The following is a 19,968-nucleotide window of genomic DNA, read 5'->3' as shown; positions in this document are numbered from 1 at the left end:
AAAGTCAGCAAGAGTAATAGTAATGTCCATATTTAAAATCCTAAGCCTACAGGATTTATCATCCAAGAATGAGAAGTCATAAAATTTACTAACAATGGAATGCTTATTCTAATCCATAACAGACTCCTTAATTCAGCAATGAATCGGTCATATTTTCTGAATGTTAACAGTTAAAGATATATCTTGCCATTTAAACTTAAATTATTTAAGTTTAAAGATTAAACTTAAATAATCTTTAAGTTTAGAGCTTATTTAAAGCATAATCTCTAAACTTAAATATGTTCAACAGAGGTTGAACTAGTGGTTAGTACAGAGATTTGAGGATCGTAACCTGCTAAGGCCATATTCTTTCCCAAAACAGCCCTGATGCCATGTCAAAGACTTACTGGGCTGGACAGACAATGTTCTTATGAAGTTAATCATGGTTTCAGGCTTCTGAAAACTATGGTCACAGTGAACTTTATTTCCACTAACTTATTACCTTGAGAATATTGTATCTGTTGAAGATCCCACCTGCATGACCTCCATCTCTGTGCTCTCGGACTGTACTTTGCATCTGATGGAAACACATTTTAAAAATATGTGCATTAGCTTGTGTGTCTTTTCTGGTTTAGGGAACACGGTTCTTGACTCATATGAGTCTTAAGACAAAATAGGTTTTTAATATTTTTGTTGTCTAAGGTATGAGTTCTAAAAGTTTGCAGGAACTACTTTCCAGAGACAGTGCATAGCTGATACAATCAATCCAAAAATACCTACAGGTGAAAATTATATAATGCAAACTACTGGAACAAAAGGAAACAAATAAATGCATAAGTGAGCTAAACATACAAAGCCAACCAACTGACATACTAAAAAAACCAAACCAAACCAAACCAATGATTTATTTGTTCCCATTCATTTTGCTCTCATAGAGCACAATTTATATTTCACTGAGAGTTGGAGTTTCCTGAGATTTAGAACTAAGTCTCATTCAACTTTGTATCTCTGTGCTCAGCTCACACATATAGCCTATGGTGTTCTTCAAAGCGCTGGGCGCTATTTTAAGACTGGTGGATATAAGAGTTTTATGGAAAGAAAGTTAGAAAAACATCTCCTAGATAAGTAGCATCCACATGTTCTGGGTCTTATCTAAGATACTGGGCTTTGCAATTGCTTTCATGAAGGAAGGGAATATTAGCAACCTCTTCTCCAACAGAATTCTGTATATTAATTGCAATGCTGAACCAAATTATTAGAATTAAGGCTTACTGAGATAGTGTATTTTAAATGCTGATTTTGTAAGTTTTCAGGTGGTAGAGTGAGGGGCAATTAAAAACTCCTGCTACATAGATGTTCAAATAGATCTGGGAACTTCCGGGGAATTCAGCTGCTGACCCGACACTTATATGGTGTATGAACATACCTCTTCCTCCACAGACTGAAACTCCTTATCTTCAGCAGACAGATCAATGAGAATTGTTCCACTTCCAGAGGTATTCAGAGTTAAGTATGGGTTAAGACCTATCAAATGAAATTTGAAGGTAAAAAAAACTTGCCAGAACCAACCCACCCCCAGGCCACAATAAACATGAACCCAATACAACCCCCCGATTTATCTGATGCTTATTACTAGTTTTTAAAAGTTTCTTATTTGGGGACAGTTTAGGTTTATAGGAAAGCTGAGAGCACCGAGAGATCCTGTGCCCTCACTCCACTCTCTAAAGTCACTGTCAGGACATTAACGTTCCCACTTTATACAATCACAGCACACTTATCAAAATTAAGTACATTACATACTTTATTTGGATTTCACCAGTTTTTCCCCACTAATGTCCTTTTACTTTTCCAGGATCCAAACCAGAAAATTACACTGTATTTAGATGACTATTTTTTTGACCTTACAAGTCACAGTTGTGAGAATAGTTCCGAAAATCTTTCTATTCTTTATCTCCTATGTGTCATATGTTTTATTCTTCAAATTATTTCCTTTATTAACTAAGCAGCCCTTTCAGCATTTGGTCCCTTTATTTTTTGTAAGACCGAGAAGAAACTAGCATGGCCGCAGGTAATTTTAAATTATCCAAGAATGAGAAGTCATAAAGCTTACTAACGATGGAATGCTTATTCTAACTCATAATAGATTCACTTCAGCAATGAATTTACCCTATTTTCTGAATGTCAACAGTTAATCAACAGTTAAGATCATATATACTTTCGTATTTTTACTCTCATAAAAGCTTTTAAAATGGAATCTTACATAGGATTTTCTAATTTCTTTGTTGTATCTGTTAACACAACCTTCCTTTAATCTCTCCAAGATCTCCAGAGCTCCACTGTTTTCTCAGGTAGGACTCAAGTACTTTTTTGTTGTTACTCAGTCACTAAGTCATGTCCGATTCTTTGCTACTCCATGGACTGCAGCATGCCAGGCTTCCCTGTCCTTCACTATCTCCTTCTCCCAGAGTTTGCTCAAACTCATGTAACACTGAGTCAGTGATGCCATCCAACCATCTCATCCTATGTCATCCCCTTCTCCTCTTGCCTTCAATCCTTCCCAGCATCAGGGTCTTTTCTAGTGAGTCAGCTCTTCGCAGCAGGTGGCCTAAGTATTGGAGCTTCAGCTTCAGCACCATTCCTTTCAATAGATATTCAGGGTTGATTTCCATTAGTATTGACAGGTTTGATCTCCGTGCTGTCCAAGGGACACTCAAGAGTCTTCTCCAGCACCCCAGTTTAAAAGCATCAATTCTTTGGTACTCAGCTTTCTTCACAGTCCAACTTTCACATTCATATATGACTACTGGAAAAACCATAGCTTTGACTATACGCACCTTTGTTGGCAAAGTGATGTCTCTGCTTTTAAATACACTGTTTAGGTTCGTCATAGGTATTCTTCCAAGGAGCAGGTGTCTTTTACTTTCATGGCTACAGTCACTGTCTGCAGTGATTTTGGAGACCAAGAAAATGAAATCTGACACTGTTTCCACATTTTCCCCATGTATTTGCCACAAAGTGATAGGACTGGATGCCATGATCTTCATTTTTTGAATGCTGAGTTTTAAGCCAGCTTTTTTGCTCTTTTCTTTCACCTTCATCAAGAGGCACTTTAGTTCTTCACTTTCTGCCATTAAAGTAGTATCATCTGCATATCTGAGGTTGCTGACATTTCTCCCAGCAATCTTGATTCCAGTCTGTAATTCATCCAGCCTGGCATTTCACATGATGTACTCTGCATATAAGTCCTCTGCTGCTGGGTTAATGCGTGGCAGTTTCCCTCTAGAGACTAAGAGCACTGTTCTGGTCTGAATAATAGAACTATCACAAACATGCGAAACCCTAATAATGATGTATAGGTATGGCTGCATTATAATATCTATGGGAACTATGACAAGTATACACAGGAGGACATTTTATAGAAAAAACACTTAAGAGAATAAAGTCTGTGACAGACACTGGACTAAGGCATCTTCGAATGCCCCAAGAAGATACTCATAAGTGCTGAAAGATCAGAACATGTAATCTGTTGACTTGACGCACTGAATAATAGTCAAGGCTGTTAAGTCAGCAAGGTAAGAGACAGTCAGAAGTTTGCCACTGGTTCTAATTTGCAAACTGGGTATAATGCCACTATTATACAGACTCTTAGCTGCAAATAAAGATAAGGCAGGTGGTAACTTTATGTAGGAAAGTGACCCTGATGTGCTAGATCAGACACAGTCATCCTGTGTTGTTGTGGTGTTTCTCCTTCACATAGGAATCAATGTTCCTACTCAACTGCAGCTGGATGTCATCAGAATGACCAGAGGACCAAATGCGGCAGGGAGGGACGTACCTCTGCCACTTGGAAGCAGTGTATCTGTTTCTATCATTGTTTCCTGAGCCTTTAAACAGTGTTAACTGCCTCCCTACCAAATTCACAAGTGTTTTCTAGCAGAGGCATGAAACGGAGTCTAAGATCGAGGGTTCTAGTTCCTCTGAATACTCACATTCCAAAAAGCCTCGAGTCTGCCCTCTTCTTTATCTTATAAAATTTTGTCTTCTATACCAGGAATATCTAAGACTAGCTCACATTTTAAACACTTTGCCCTAGTTCCTATCAGGGAAATAAAGTGCATCTACCGTTAATCAATCCTAATCCAGAAATTCAGTTTAAAGCATTCCTTAGCTTGAATCACCGAACTTTCAAAGTTCTCTTTTTGTTCCTCAAGAGATAAGACCCTATCCTGGATAACATACATTCTTTCCTCAAAATTCGCTCAGTTTTGCTAATGGAGGTTTGTCTTTAACCCCAGTTGTACAGCCAGGTCTTCAATTATAGGATGCTTCTAATCTCAGGGTATATCACTCCCTCAGTTGAACAAGAAACTTAAAATGTGGTTCTGACAACTAAAATAACTCATCTTTTACACCAAGACCTGATATACAGAAAGTGTGAACATTTGCTGAATAAATGCAATTTGCATCTTCTTTATGTATCAACATTCAAGAGGAATAAAGTATTATTCAACTTTGTTTCAATATGTTTCCTTAGATGCAACATTATTGTTTCCTTGTACTTTTATAGTAAGTGTTTAAAATGTAACTATTTACAGCAAAAGAGATTTACAATATTATTTTACAGGCAGGCCTGAACACCTAGTCGTTACCTATTATATTACCATATGAGATATCCAAGTTTCAGATCTTTTAGAACAATATAATTTTTGAGCTACAATAACTTCAGAAATGAGTGAATGGAAATAATAGAAAAAACCTGAGCTAAAATAACACCCATATTTCTGAATGGCCCAGACACGTCACTTAGGTTCACAGAGTTAAAGGTAAGCAGTTCAGGAAGCCTAACAGTGGCAGATTTAAGATTTGACCCCAGGTTTCCAGAATCCTCATTAGTACTCTTCTCATCAAGTGGACTATCAGAGATTTAAAAATTATCCTTTAGTAAGTTGAGGGCTGCCTTTATGCAAGCTGTTAAATTGATGATAGCAATGACTTAAAATGAAATACCTTGTTGTCCAGAGATAAGCCTCTCAACTCCTTTAATTAATTTGTGTCTATGTCCATAAGCATTGATTCCAATCTCTTTCAACTCCTTGTGTCCCATCTCAACTAATACATCCAACGTGATCTTACAAAAGAGAATGAAACTGTTTAGAAGACTTGTCTGGAAGACATTCATATATTGGTGTTCTCACAATGTTATTAGACTTATGTATTTATTTCAAATGACTTCTGAACACAACACAGAAATGAAAGCATATCAGCTATTAAACTAAAACTGAAAAGCTGCAGTTAATTAAACAAGTTGAATCAAGAACTAACCAAAAACATCATTATTTTCATTTAGTATTTGAACCTGAGTGGAATTAAACTGCAAAACAAAAATACATTTTCAAATTAACCATACTTAGGCACATAATTTTATCTTCTCCACTATCACTTTATATCCAACTATTTATACAATGTCTTAATGTAATGTTCCTACAGATTCTGCATTATGTTAACTAATAACTTCAGCATCATTGTTCAAACTAATCCTTTTAACCCTGAATATATGATTCCCATCTTGTGAAACTGAAGGCATTCTTTAAAATCCTGTATTATTTACAAACCTTTCATGAAGCTTTCTTTGAATAGTCTGGCTTGTAATAACTCTTTATTTGAATTTCTATGCCAAAAACTTAATTCTTCATATGTTCTTGCTATAGCTCCGTAACTAGATTAAAATCCTTAGAGGTACAAGTCTACAATAATTACATTTTCTGAACTCAAAAAATCAGTAAATGTACTCTGACAGAAAACTTAAATTAGGACTATTCAAGAAAAGCCCAGATATATAGTATGTGTGTTTATATAGTTTCCCAAAGTGGTTAGCAATGTGACAGGCACAGAGTTGGTAATGATTGATGTAAGAGAATTGAACAAACTGAGGTCAGGGATAACTTACCTTTAAGAAATGCATAAGCTAGATTTATTGAAGAAAGCTATTTTGTTACCACATAAGAAACAATTTTTATGTGCTAAGAAACTAAACATGACTTAGTGAGTAAACAACAAGAGCAACAAACTAAATGGAAAAAAAACAAGCCAAATTAGAAGAGGGATTGATTTCCAGTCCTTAAAAAAAAAAAACATCCTTTTCAGTCTTCAATATGTTGAATGGTTCAGGGCATTTCAAAAGTTTCTATTTTTCCCTTGAGGTTCCCCAAAACAGCAAACCAAGTGAAACAACTCATGTACTTACCTGTTCTCGCTCAAATATATCCATTAGGTGTTCAAGTCCAAGATTTCTTACAAATTGAGTAATGCTAAAATCTATTCCTGGAACTGGAAAGTAAAAAAAACAACACAGAATTTCACATCAGAATAATGTGTATCAACAGAACAGCCAAGTTTTGTGATATTACAAAGAATATAAAGATGAAACAAAATATAACAGCCATCACAATATAATATTAAACTTAATATCAAAATTACAAAGAGGACTTCCATGGGGGTCCAGTGGTTAAGACTCTGCACTCCCAATGCAGGGGGCACAGGTTTGATCCCTAGTCAGGAAACTAAGAGCCCATATATGTGCTGCCACACCAAAAAAAAAGTGACGAAAAAGCTATAAAATTTCATCATTAAAAGAAAGGGCACTCACATGTTACAAAGAAATCTTTTCTTTTTAAAGAGAATTATTTTAAATTGTATCTTTAAGTTTCCATACAGCTTAAACTAATATATTATTATATGTCAATTATATCTGAATGCAAAAACAAAGTTTCCCTATCTTAAGGTAAAAAGACTATAGGTATATGTGCCTTTTTTTTCTTTTTTGGCAGCACCATGTGGCTTGCGGGATCTTAGTTACCCAATTATGGATTGAAACAAGGCCCATGGCCATGAAAGTGTCAAGTCCTAATCACTGGACTGCCACAGAATTTCTTTCCTTTTCTTTAAAAAAAAAAAAAAAACCCCAAAACTCAAAATTATAATACGCTGGAAGAGACAAATAAAGCCATAGTACTCAACCAAAAGCATTTCTATAGCTTTCAAAAAGTATGTTTACATCTAAAGAGTAGGTTAGCATTAGAACCTCATCAAGTCTGAACATGGAGGGAAAAACTTTCATTAGAATTTCAATAATAATATTAAAAATTACTTTTCAGCAATCCAATATCAGTTATTTTGGCTGAATGTCTCACCTTCCTTTTTCTCCAAACTGGAAGCACCCTCTGTTCCACTTGAACTGACTACTGAAGATAGTTCAGAAAAACTGCCAGATAAGTTGTCAAGACTGCTGGCTGCAGAAAGGCTTGATGGGCTGGATGGACCCGAAGACAGAGCATCTGCAGTGGCTCCTGGGCTTCTCATGCCATTGAGCACTTGAGGTTTGTAACATGAAGGCAGAGCAGAAGGGGGCATGGCTGCTGTCAGGAGAGCACTGACATCATCTGCCTGGAGTACATGTCAGAGAGAGAGGAAATCCACAGTAAGCAGGTTGTAAAACTCTACTATACCCAACAGAATGCATTTAAAAAAAAAGACAAAACCCGAGCAGATTTGCACTAGAATTGCTTATATAAAAATGATTATTTTAAAAAGTGAAGCAAATAAGTGATATTCAGCTAAGTTGTTATTGTGAAACATAATATAGAACACATACTCTGAGGCATACAAAATAAAAGTGTAAGATGTGGCAAAGCAAGAAAAAAAATCCTAAGACATCATGATTGATGTACTGATGTACTGAAATTAATTTTAGAAATATAAACTTTAAAAAGTAAGATCTGAAAACTTTTAAAGGCATTCTGAAGTAATTCAACCTATGCAGAACTTTAGCAAACACAATGATGGTTGATTTTTTGGGGAAAAATTTCAGCAACATATTTGTTTCTCAAAATTGAACATTTGGAAGGGTAGGGAATAAAGATATAATTTTAATCAAATATGCCAGAACGGAAAAAAATCCCCAAATTTACTGGTATATTAATTTAATTAGTAACAAATACTATTCTTTCGGTGGCTCAGTGGTGAAGAATCCGCCTGGCAAGCAGGAGATGTGGATTCGATCCCAGGGTTGGGAATATCCCCTGGAGAAGGAAATGGAACCCACTCCAGTATTCTTGCTTGGGAAATCCCATAGACAGAGGAGCCTGGTGGGCTACAGTCCATACGGTCCCAAAAGAGTCAGACATGACTTAGCAATTAAACAACAACTATTCTTTTACAATGCTCAATTAAGACACCAAGTAATTAACATTCAGCAAGAAGTAAATCAGTACTTGTTTTCATGGCTTGTCATTTATACTACCTTTTCAATCCTCACCTTCTTTCCCTGAATCTGAGGACTCCCATGACACTCATAGTTGGTATGTAACACTTAAAAATAATAATAGCACAATTTACTGGATACTTCTTATGTACCCGAGAGCATGAGGTACATCCTCTCATTTAATTCTCATATTAACCAAATACATTTTACCTCCATTAACAGATTAGGTAACTGAGGCTTTGAGGTTAAGCAACCTGCAAAACCATACAACTGTTAAGTGGTAGAGCTAGAATTCTAAGGCAGGTCTGTTTGACTCAAGCCCAAGCATGTTAGCTAGGGCATCCTGTTTCAATGTCACTTAATTACATCTAGTGGACTAACACATGGGTGGACTGAATGAAAAAAAGTTCACTTCTAAGTTAGTTTGGAACTGGAAGGACATTTCCCTTAAGAAATAATCCTGCAAATACAGTTGAGCTGTCAGCTTCTTAGAAAATTCTATCCAACCAGCTGAACTAAATTTCATGAAGCACCCTGCCTGCTTGTTTCCCAACTAATGTAAGCAGTATACCTTATACTTCTCTTTCCCATTTCTAAAAATACTCAGCTTACAATAACTGATAATTCTACTATTTACTATATTTTAATACCAAAGAGATCCAAAATTTAAACCAAGCTAAAAGCCAGATTTTGCCACATTCACCATGAAGACATTATATATATATACACCAAGGGAATTTTTAAAACATCAGGAAAGCACTGAGATTTTTTCAAAGATCTCATCACTTACTGAAACTAAATCTAAAGGTGTTTGTCCTTCCTGATTTTTAAGCGTTGGATCAGCTCCATGGGCCAACAGTAATGCACAAAGCTGTGTTCGTCCCTTCTGGGCTGCCTCGTGCAAAGGTGTGAAAGCCCATTTGTCCGTAGCATTGACACATGCATTATATTTTATTAGTAAAGCTGCTACATCTACATGCTGAAAAAGAAAACCAACTTATTACAGTCTGAATTATTACTTTATCATATTTTAGTTCTTAAAAAGACACTAGCTATACTCTAGAAATGAAAAAATGTGCTTTTTCCCCATCAAAATTTATGGGCTATTGATTAAAAATTACAGTGGTAGACATTTACATAACTTGAGAAAATATCTAGAAAATAGATAAGAATACTACACAGGAAGAAACTAAACTAACAGAACTTTAACAATATCTCATTTAAGTGTTATAACTGCTAAACATCAATTTATAAACCTGCAGCCTTCCTTAATTAATCAACTGAAGATGGTCAATACTGATGGTTAATATTCAAGGCTATTAAATATAAGTCAGAAACAATGCATCTGATCTCAACAGATTTGTATGAATCCCAGTGGATTTTCTGGGTACCAACAAATAAACAAAATCACTAACATCTCACTGAAAAGAAGAGATGTGTGCTAAGGAAGGTGAAACAATGAAAGACAAAACGTCCCATGTCACACAGCAAGCTCCCAGCAAGCTACAACAGACTGAGAATTGAAACTTGGAAGTTATTTAATCTTTAGCGCTCATATTTATTCTCGGTAAAATGAGAGAGTCAAACTAAGTTTCCTTTGAATTGTAATACTGATTTTCACTGAGAAAACTTCTAACATTTTAAAAGCTAACACGAAAGAACTTACGCCATAAGATGCTGCATTGTGTAAAGGAATAAGTCCTCCTTTGTCCTGAGCATTTACATCAGCTCCATGTTGTAGGAGATACTCTGCAACTTCTAAATTATTATAACCAGCTAATTTAGAAAAGAAGTAAAATGACTTTTACTTGTTAATATAAAAATAGCTACACACACACACATATATATATATTTCTAAAAGATAGGATTTTTAAAATAAGAGCTTTTATAGAAATCTGAAATTTTCCAATGGAATCTATTAAAGATTTAGCTTATGAAAAAAAATTGCCCACTGGACTCAAGTTGGACGTTTTCAGTGATGAAATTCATTTCTTTTTGAGATTCTAAAGTTATATTGCTTGATTTACTTAAATCGTCCCTTTTAAAACCTTCTTAACAAAGTCCCTGCCTTCATGGTTATTGTATACACAACTTCCTGACCTCAGGTAAATGGTCTCAAGGCTGCAAGTAAAAGGCATCCTAAAAGCAAAGTTAGGAACAGAAGTGGCTGGCAGAGCAGAAGACAACACATCAGTGGGTCTCGGGGTCCCATTTCCTCAGAAGGTCACAAAGACATGTTTTTTTGCCAGAGAGAATATAAGGGTACACATCTCTACTGGCAGCAGAATCTACTGCTGCTAAAGCCATGAAGTAGTAAAACTGAGTATTTTATAAATGTACTATAATGCCCCAGCTGTCATCTTGGGAACCGACAGCTATCTTAGTATGTGTTCTTGGTAAAAAAAAAAAAAAGAAAAAAAAGTATGTGTTGATATATTGTATTTGACACATAATCATAGTTTGAAAGCAAATCTGGAATTTAACTTTGCCAACATAAAATCAGCTATCACTTGAAACTTTACAATAGTTCAAAATATATAATTCATTCACTTTTATTGCAGTTTTCAGCCTTTTGCTGAGACATCTAAAGCAAAAAAAAAAAAAAAAAAGTAAGATCAAGAAAAACAAAACTACCATAAGGTAAATACACCAAATTCAAAAGTCCTTCCATGTCTCAAAGCGTAATACTACGTGAGAAATGTTTTGTGTGTACAATGTATTTGCCACTTACAAAGATAACACACACTTACAAAGTAATACTCAGTGTTCAAGATAAGCTACCATAAAGATTCAAAGCCTATGTAAGTAATTATGCATGGCACAATCCAAATCAGAGATCAGGCCACATTTTGTCTTACATGGACTACTAACTCCTGATTGCCAGAGGAAGAAAAGTCTTACCTCGCTTTGTTAGCATTTGTGGTTTATCACTTCCAAAATGCTCTAAAAGACACATAGATGGAGTAATTCTTTCCCTTGACCTGTGGGTTCCCAACTCACACAGGGTCATAATTTAAAGGTATAAACCACAAACACTAAAATCTCTTATGGGACTTAGCTGGTGGAAATGGTTGGGACTCTGTGCTTCCACTGCAGGGGGCCTGGGTTTGATACCTGGTTGGGAAACTAAGATCCTGCATGCCACACTGCCAGGCATGGCCAAAAAATAAACAAAAAATTCCCTAGGAACATAGTTGCTCACAATGTGAGACTGAAAGGAAGTGACAGAAGAGAACTTCCCACATTACACAAAGTGGCAGAAACACCTGCATTCCTTTTTTCTCTTTTTAAACCATGTATATTTATACTAATCTGTATGGGTCAAACATGCCTATGAAGCAACTCCACTAAAAGACTAGTAGCTCAGTGATTTTAATGACCCACTCCCTAGCAACTTTTTCTTCTTTTTTTAAAAGGTATATGCATTTTTATTTAAAAAATATTATTATTTTTTGGCCACGAGGCATGTGGGATCTTAGTTCTCTGATCTGGGACTGAACCCATGCCCCTGCAGTGGAAGCAGAGTCTTAACCTCTAGACTGCCAGGGAAGTCCTGCCAGCACCTTCAATGCAGCTCAGAAAGTTGTACTGAAATCACAATGCTGCACCACATGCAGTGAAGACAAAGATACACCGTGCCAGCTTCACGAGTGAGAACTCAGAACGAATGTTAGGTATTCTACTATACCCCCCAAATTTCCTATGGTGAGGCCCTAATCATTAGTACCTTAGAATGTGACTGTACTTGAAGATAAAGCCTTTTAAGAGGTAATTCAGTTAAAACAAGGCCGTGAGGTCAGCTCTAATTCAACATGACTGCTGTCCTTGTAAGAGGAGGAAGTTAGGACACAGAGACACCAGGGATGCACATACACACAGAAAAGGCCATGTGAGGACTCAGAGAGAAGGTGGCCATCTGCAAGCCAAGGACTGAGGCCTCAGAAAACCCAATTCTGCCAACATTTCCAAAGCTGAGAAAATACATTTCTGTTGTTTAAGCCACCTAGTCTGTGGTAATTTGTTAAGGCAGGCCTTACAAACTAATACAACAAATAACAAGAATTATGTGTAACTTTTGGAAGTCTAAAGACTTTTTTCTGCTTCCGTTTAACAACTATCATTAGAAGAATGGAAAATTTTAACTTCCCATCAGGAAGGCTGACTCAAGCAGGCATATTTTCAAAGCTTCTACAGTGAAAACACATTCACCAAAGATGATTCAAACAACATGATGACCTGGAATAAAGGTTCTAAAGCACATGGAGACTGGCAAAGCCTCTTTCAATTATTCTTACTGAATGTAAATTGCTATACTGTAGAGAACACGGCCCTGTATAATGGTATTAGAAGACACCTGATTCAAATCTTTCAAATTTACTTACAGGAAATATTTTACTCAGGTAAAATGAATCTTAGATGTACCAGCCTAAGTCTGTGACATTTCATTCACCTACCTGCTAAATGTAAGGGTGTTGAATGTCGGCCTTGTGTATCACGGCAATTTACATTATCTGGTGAAGACAACTTCTTTACTCTGGCTAAACAACCCTTCTTGGCAGCATCCAATAAAGCTGCATCTCCCCTAAGTAGATCTTGAATATCTGTATCTCCATCTTTAACCAGATCTAAAGGAGTATTTCCATCTCTGTTTTTCTTTGTGGGGTCTGCACCATGCTGGGCATGTGAAAAACAGAAAGGGAAGGTTTAGCTTAAGTTTGCCTTTGGATGATGAGAAAATAGTTAATCTATTTTATACAGAGACTCTACCTTAAAGGTTAACATGACTGTTAATAATGCTTAATACACAAAAAATTACAATAAAAAATAGACACTTAAATATTATTGAGCTTTAATTAATGCAAGAATATAACCAAAACTTTAAACTACATTCAAAACAAAACAGTATTTCACTAAAAATTACCGTTCACATATGCTATTTTTAGTTTTCACAAACATTTCAATGTTCGCATAAAGTATAAATTTAACTACAGTCTTATTTTACTGTAAAATACCTACACTGGTACCAGTGCAGACACCAATATACTATCAATTTCATTAGTGCTAAATAAACCATAGTGTTCATGACATTTATTCTGAAATCTAGGTACATAATTAGAGTTTTGCTTCCTATCCCTTTAAGATTAAAGTTTGGAGTTACAAGTAATATAATAAACATATTCTATGTTATATACCCTGTCCATAAATACTTAAATATACCTGAAGCAGAAGTTTGCAAATTTCATATTTTCCTTTGGCTGCAGCTTCATGTAAAGGTGTAAATTTCCATAAGTCAGCTACATTAACTACTGCTCCATGCTTAACAAGAAGTTCTGCAACTTCATAATGTCCGTAAGAACACGCATTGTGCAAAGGTACAAGGCCTCTGAAATGAAAAGTTAAATAAAAAACAAAACACAAAGATATATTTTAATTTAAATAACTACACAGAGATGATAAACTTCTTGAATTGTACAAGAAATTTTACTGATTTTAATTTACAGAACCAAAATTTATTGTAAGCAGAAATGGAATTACTTTGGCAGGGGCAGAGAGGAAATTTTATTTTTTTATTTTTATTTTTTGAAATTTTAAAAATACTTAAAATTGCAGAGAACATAACAAGCATCTATTTTGCAATATGTAGGATTAAGAATTATATATTTTTATTTATTTATTTTTTTCTCTTTTGGCCACAGAGCACAGTTTATGGGATTTTAGTTCCCTGACCAGGGACTGAGTTGAACCTGGGGCCATGGCAGTGAGATCCACTGAACCAACAGGGGATTCCCAAGAAGTATTTTTTTTCTTTAATTAATATAAACTGGAAGAAATAAAGTATCCTCAATGCAAACTAAAATATTTACTACATTAAAAATCAGTATCACACTATTGTTGCAATCTCCTTGGCTATTATAAAATAACAAGGCATTAAGCAACTAAGTCTTCATAAAAATGCTACTTCATAAAAATCATAAAATCTTAACTGAAATTAAGAAGTATACTTAAGCCAATGTTAGAGAACAGACTTCTGTGAAAATAAAAGAACCACCATCTCATAAAAATGTTTTCAGATTTTCCTAAGAGGGTCAGATAAAGGCACAGAGAGGCCACAGCAATGGCTAGTACTTGCCCTTTATCTTTAGCGTGCACATCAGCTCCGTGCTGCAGCAGATATTCCACCACAGACACCCGATTATAGCCAGCTGCAAAATGGAGCGGTGTAGACTGACGCCCTTCAATGTCTCTGCAGTTGACACTCTGAACAGTACACAGTTTCTGTAGGATGCAACACAGTATACACATGATGCTATATATTCTGACTTCTTGTTTTCATTCATCTAGTAGAAATTTCAAATGCCTGACTTATTTTGTCTCATCAAATTTCTCAGACACTCTTTGCTATTTATTATTTCATCTTGTCCTTTATTGGCAATCCCTCTGGTCCTCTTATCTGTAATCATCTTCTTTTGCTAAAGCTAGTGGGTAAATTTTATTATTACCATTACTACTATTTACATAAAGGTAATGTAAGTAGCAGTAAGCAACAGTAATTTCCATTTTGTGGCAAATATATATACAGATACACTGGATCATAGAAGCATTGGCATCACCTGGGAACTTGTTAAAAACTCAGATTCTCAGACGCTCTGACCTACTCAATCAGACTCTGCATTCTGACATGATCTCTAGGTGATCTGTAAGCACATTAAAAATCTGAGGAGTACTGTTCTAGAACAGTGGTTCTTAAATTTTCATGTGCATTGGGTCCAGCCTCCAGATGTCTGGGACTGGGCCTGAGAAGTTGCCTTTCTAACAAGTTCCCATATGATGCTGATGCTGACTGTCAAGGAATTATACCTAGAGAATTATACTGTATTATATGGAATGAATTAATTAATAGATTGCTATAGGTTATGTACCATCCTTGGGAGAGTTAAGAAGTCACTCAGAAGTTTTTACATTTTTTTTGTTTGTTTTTGTTGTTCTGATGAGAAGTCTGGCTGAGAAAAGCTGTAACACTCAAAATACTCAAGGGTATTTTGCATGAAAAGTATGAATATTTGAGGAAAGAAAGCAGCACAGATAATAAATCATGGTGTTTAAAAAAAAGTCAAAAGAATATTTTAGTAAAAAGAATATTAGTAAAAATATTTTCTCTTTTTTACTAGCCTACCCTAAAAGCAGAGATAAGCTAAGCCTAATAAACCAAAGGAGCCAAGGATCAGTGGTTTTACCGCAACAGGTTTAATAACAGGTCTGATAAAGCTATTCAGTTGCTTTCCACATGAGAGCTTGTTAGATACACACATTCAGTGTTCTATCACTGAGAAAGGGTGTTTTGTGGGTCTGAAGTCAGCTCTAGGGAATAAGTATTTTCAACATGTGTAAAGTGTTGCTGCTAGATTCAGTAGTTATCACTGGCCACTCTAACTCCCTAGCTCTCAAGTTTAACTCTGTCCATTCAGAGCAGTTTTCTAGTAGTAGGTGTCTAAGTATCTAGCCTGACAGCTCACCAGTAGACACACACAACCAAGCACATAATTAAGTGCTCACTGGGAAACATGCACGGGTGGTGTCTCAGTGATTCACACCAAGATGCCTGTCTACAGATACACAAGGAATAGAAAGGTTGATGGAGATGAATTTTCAGTAAGTGACTTTAAAAGTAGAGGTAAGGGAAGACAGCCTAATACCTATCACAGGGAGAGAGGACGGTCCTCCTTAATTAAATGGCATTATTTCATTCTCTAAGTACAATTACTGCACCCAGTCTCATCCTCACTTCATCTGTTTCTTCCTATGGTCTTCTTTTATCTTTATGAAAACAAAGTCTGGTTTTTAATAGTAGGCATACTGAACACAGCTTTATGCTCTTTAATATATGTAAATGGATGAGCATTACAATTTTTTATCACCACCTCCGCCCAACACATAAAAATCAACTACTTGACTTTAACTCCACCTGCCCATCTAACACAATTTACCATTTCCTCCAGGACAAACACCTCACTATCCTTAACTTGAATGATTTGTTTTTCTGTAAGTAATTCATTAGTCAGTAAGAGAAACAAAATCCCTTTTTCAATACCATATTAACCTCCTAATTAAGGGCATGAGAACATAACTACAAAACAAGTCAAATAATAAAAATGCATAATAGCATTTTTCTTTCAAAACAATGAAATCTGAAGTTACCTGTAGGTGACTGTAGTATCTACACAGATAAAGCAGGAGGAAAAGAGCACATGGACTTTTAAAATCAACTTTCAGAAATCTCTTGATTTAAAAGCACAATGAATAAATACCCTCAGAGCTCAAGTTCTGATGAGACCATCATTCACATAGTTTCATTCTCAAGAAATCTAAAATTTACTTTGTGGGGTAGGTCTGTTCAGGATTAAGAACCCCAAAGGGAAATATACTGAAACTGCCTCAAATGGAGACTTCTGCTATGAATCAAATCAATAATTTAGCTTTTAATAAAACTAATTACCTATCAATGCTCCCTCAAATAGGACCAAGCATTTTTTAAAAAGTCTTGTTGTGGGGGGAAAAAACAACAGGGCTTTTTCCCTCCTACTAGCTTTGGAAATTGAAATTAACATTGTTTTACTAAAAAATTATTTAATCATGAAACATGTTGAGTTAATTTTAATTTATATTAGTTGATTTGAAAAACAGTCTTGCTCTTTCAAAATTTCAATCTTCTGGATTATATACCTGGATATACTAATATAGTTTCTGTAAGAACAGGAATATCTGGTATAGGCAGTAAGACATTATATATGATTATATATCACATAAATACATATGTATTACAGTAAAAGCAAAATTTGAGGAAAGGTTATTCTGTGGAAGAATATTATAGGAGATGGGCCACAGAAGGGCTCAAGATGGTTCTTCTGAAAAAGAAAAAAATATTTCAATCCAGATAAATTGAAGATTATTGGGAGACAGTGGCTCTGGAAAGTGGTGACATTGTGTTATTATTATATTTAAACACTGGGTCCTCACAGGGGTAGAGAGGAGGCAAAGAAATCAGAATAAACATACAGACAGAGGGATACACTGTTTAGTTTTCTTCCCTTCCTGTTTTATGTATCATATGTAAACAAGAAGAGACAATAATTTTAAATAGCTCATTCTTTTAAAGGGACAAATGAATAGGTTCTTTAAACAAAATGCATTCCCATAAACATGTAGTTATCTAAATTTACAATTGTGATGTATTTACTGAGATGCATGTGATACTAAAGTTTCTTCCATTACTCAATGACTCTTATTTGCAGAGCAGAACTAATTAGCATTATTTACCTTTTAAAACAATGCACATATAAATAACTAGATTTTTTCATTTTAACAGTACGGATTCATGAAACACTGTCAAAACAAAAACCCAATGTTAAAAATACCATAAGATCAAGTCTTACTTTTACAGTTTCTACATCTCCGGCCTTTGCAGCTTCCAGCAACTGTCTGTCTGCCTCTGAATTACCTAATGGGATACCCTCTAAAAAAAAAAAGAAAGAAAGAGAAGAAAGAGTGATAAACTTCTTATTTGGAAGATGGGACCAAGTTTTAAGGGAGGCATCTTATGAGAGTAAAGTTCTTTTTACAGTTTGATGGCAATTATGCAGGAAATCTCCATAGTAGTACGGGAAAAGCAGTATAAACTTTTTTGAAACACCACATATGTAAAATGTATATAGGTATGAATAATAACTATAAAATGAGATTTAAGCAATATAATGGAATATAAAATAGATAACAAAAGATTATAATGAAGTCAGTGACTGGTGGTAAAGTATTAAATAAGGAGAGCAACAGCTAGACACCTAACCATGGTTCTGCCATTGACTAGCCATCTGAATTGGAACAAGTCACTTGACCTTTCTGGGCCTCAGATTGTTCCAGTTCCACAAAGAAAGATGTTGGATTAGAAACAAGTGAAGTTATTTTCAGGTCTGAAACTCTATGTTTTATAGCTCATTTTAAATCTCGCTAAGAAAGGAAGAAAACATATACCTTGTATCTTAGAACAAATAAACTTCAGATTGGTTAAAGATGCTATGCATGAAAAATTAAACCTTAAAAGTATTTTTAAAAAATAGGTGAATATTTATCTTGAAATAGAAAATCATCCTAAAGCAGTACATCAAAGGCAAGACCAAAACTGATTTTGAAAAATATCTGTCAGACAACAATATAGCACTAAACAAATTACAGGCAAAGAACAAAACTGGAAAAATATTGCAGCATATACCTCAGTAATGCAAATTAAAATGAGATACTGGACTTTTCTTTCATCCATTAGTGGACAAAGGGCAAATGAAGGAGTTACACTGTCAATATTTCTATAATTTGCATTTTAAAAAGCACCTATTATTTCCGTAATACAAACGTACACACACACACTCACCCACTCACCCAAGGAAATTATAAAGAATTATAATATGTGGGGCTGACAAGGAAAACAGGTCCTGTCATACACTATTAATAGGAATGTAAAATGGTACATAACAGCCTTTCTAGGAGATGATTTAACAATTATGTCAACCTTGACTCGGAAACTCCACTTTAGAAACTCGTTGGAAAGGTAATGTATATAGCGTGTAGCATAAAATCAGGAAGACTGTAACTGTCCATCACTAGGTTACTGAACAGAACTAATGCTATTACCCTCAATTCTGACACTGAAACAAATGCATGGTAAATGGGAAAGTAAAGGCAATTTTGAGAGCAGTCTTGCAGTTCAGAATTTTAGAAGTTCCCAGGAGATCTTATTAATCTGCCTTCATCTATTCAAGCAGGATTTTTCTCAAAATGTGGTTTCTAAACCACAGGCATAAGGATTATCAAGGGGGACTATTAAACGTATGAAATGCTTGGTCTGTTACATTTCTTCTCATTTGAGCTTTGAGGTGTCAAAGACGTTCTATTAATTTCTAGTAAAATACAGAGATGTAGGCAAAGACACTTGGAAATTATGGGACCAGATTTCTTTTATTTATTTTTAATTGGAAGGGACCAGATTTCTAGACTGAAATGTTTAACCTACACCGAATGTGTAGATATTGAATATAAATTGATTTGATTTTAAAATGCAATGAATATCAGTGTATTCAAACATAAGTCAAATAGTTGGTTACCTTGTACAGATTCTATATGCCTTATATGAAGGATCTAGAAAAGAGTGAAGAGGCAGGACTGGTCTCTAGAGTATTATTTATAGTTCTGGTTGCTCTACTAGGAGATATCTACTGTTTTCAGTTTTTCTCTCTTTAAAAAGAAATAGCAACTATTGCATCTCACTCCTAAAACCTTTCTAGATAAAAACTTAAGAGCCAGCTATTTACTCAGCAAAGATCAATAGCAAATGCTACTGGGAAAAATTTATTAAAGACTTAACATGTTGGCGTTGACTACAATGAGTTGATCAAGAAGAAATAACAGCCAATAATTTTGAAAAATTTTCTTTTTACTACCAACTCTTACATGATATACGAAAAAAATTTAAAAGTTAATTGAAAAATAATTTCATCGAAGTATTCAATACCTTGAAGAAGTTGCTGCACATTTTCATTTCCCATCTGTAAGGCAGTAAAGCCCTGAAGGGATATAATGTTAGGATCACACCCATAGCTCAGGAGTAAGCGGCAGGTTTGCAGATGACCACAATGCGCAGCTCTGTGCAGAGAAGTCTGACCGAGATTATCCAGAGCATTAAC

At 35.2% G+C, this 19,968-nt stretch overlaps 1 protein-coding gene across 2 annotated transcripts in view; it reads right to left on the bottom strand.

The window, feature by feature from the left end:
- The window catches only part of TNKS2 (tankyrase 2), a 65,356-nt gene that overhangs the window by 11,406 nt on the left and 33,982 nt on the right, over positions 1-19,968 (bottom strand). For both annotated transcript variants that reach the window (XM_070470643.1, XM_020869962.2), the window contains 12 exons: positions 19,797-19,968; positions 17,671-17,750; positions 14,370-14,515; positions 13,457-13,622; positions 12,694-12,913; positions 9,906-10,015; positions 9,030-9,218; positions 7,170-7,422; positions 6,224-6,306; positions 4,987-5,107; positions 1,406-1,503; positions 482-556 (listed from right to left, as the gene is read on the bottom strand). In XM_070470643.1, the coding sequence (XP_070326744.1) occupies positions 482-556; positions 1,406-1,503; positions 4,987-5,107; positions 6,224-6,306; positions 7,170-7,422; positions 9,030-9,218; positions 9,906-10,015; positions 12,694-12,913; positions 13,457-13,622; positions 14,370-14,515; positions 17,671-17,750; positions 19,797-19,968 (1,713 nt within the window). The remainder of the gene's footprint in view (positions 1-481; positions 557-1,405; positions 1,504-4,986; positions 5,108-6,223; positions 6,307-7,169; positions 7,423-9,029; positions 9,219-9,905; positions 10,016-12,693; positions 12,914-13,456; positions 13,623-14,369; positions 14,516-17,670; positions 17,751-19,796) is intronic.

The sequence above is a fragment of the Odocoileus virginianus genome, chromosome 7 (assembly GCF_023699985.2).
Source record: "Odocoileus virginianus isolate 20LAN1187 ecotype Illinois chromosome 7, Ovbor_1.2, whole genome shotgun sequence".
NCBI lineage: Eukaryota > Metazoa > Chordata > Mammalia > Artiodactyla > Cervidae > Odocoileus > Odocoileus virginianus.
This window is presented reverse-complemented; position numbering and strand designations above follow the sequence as displayed.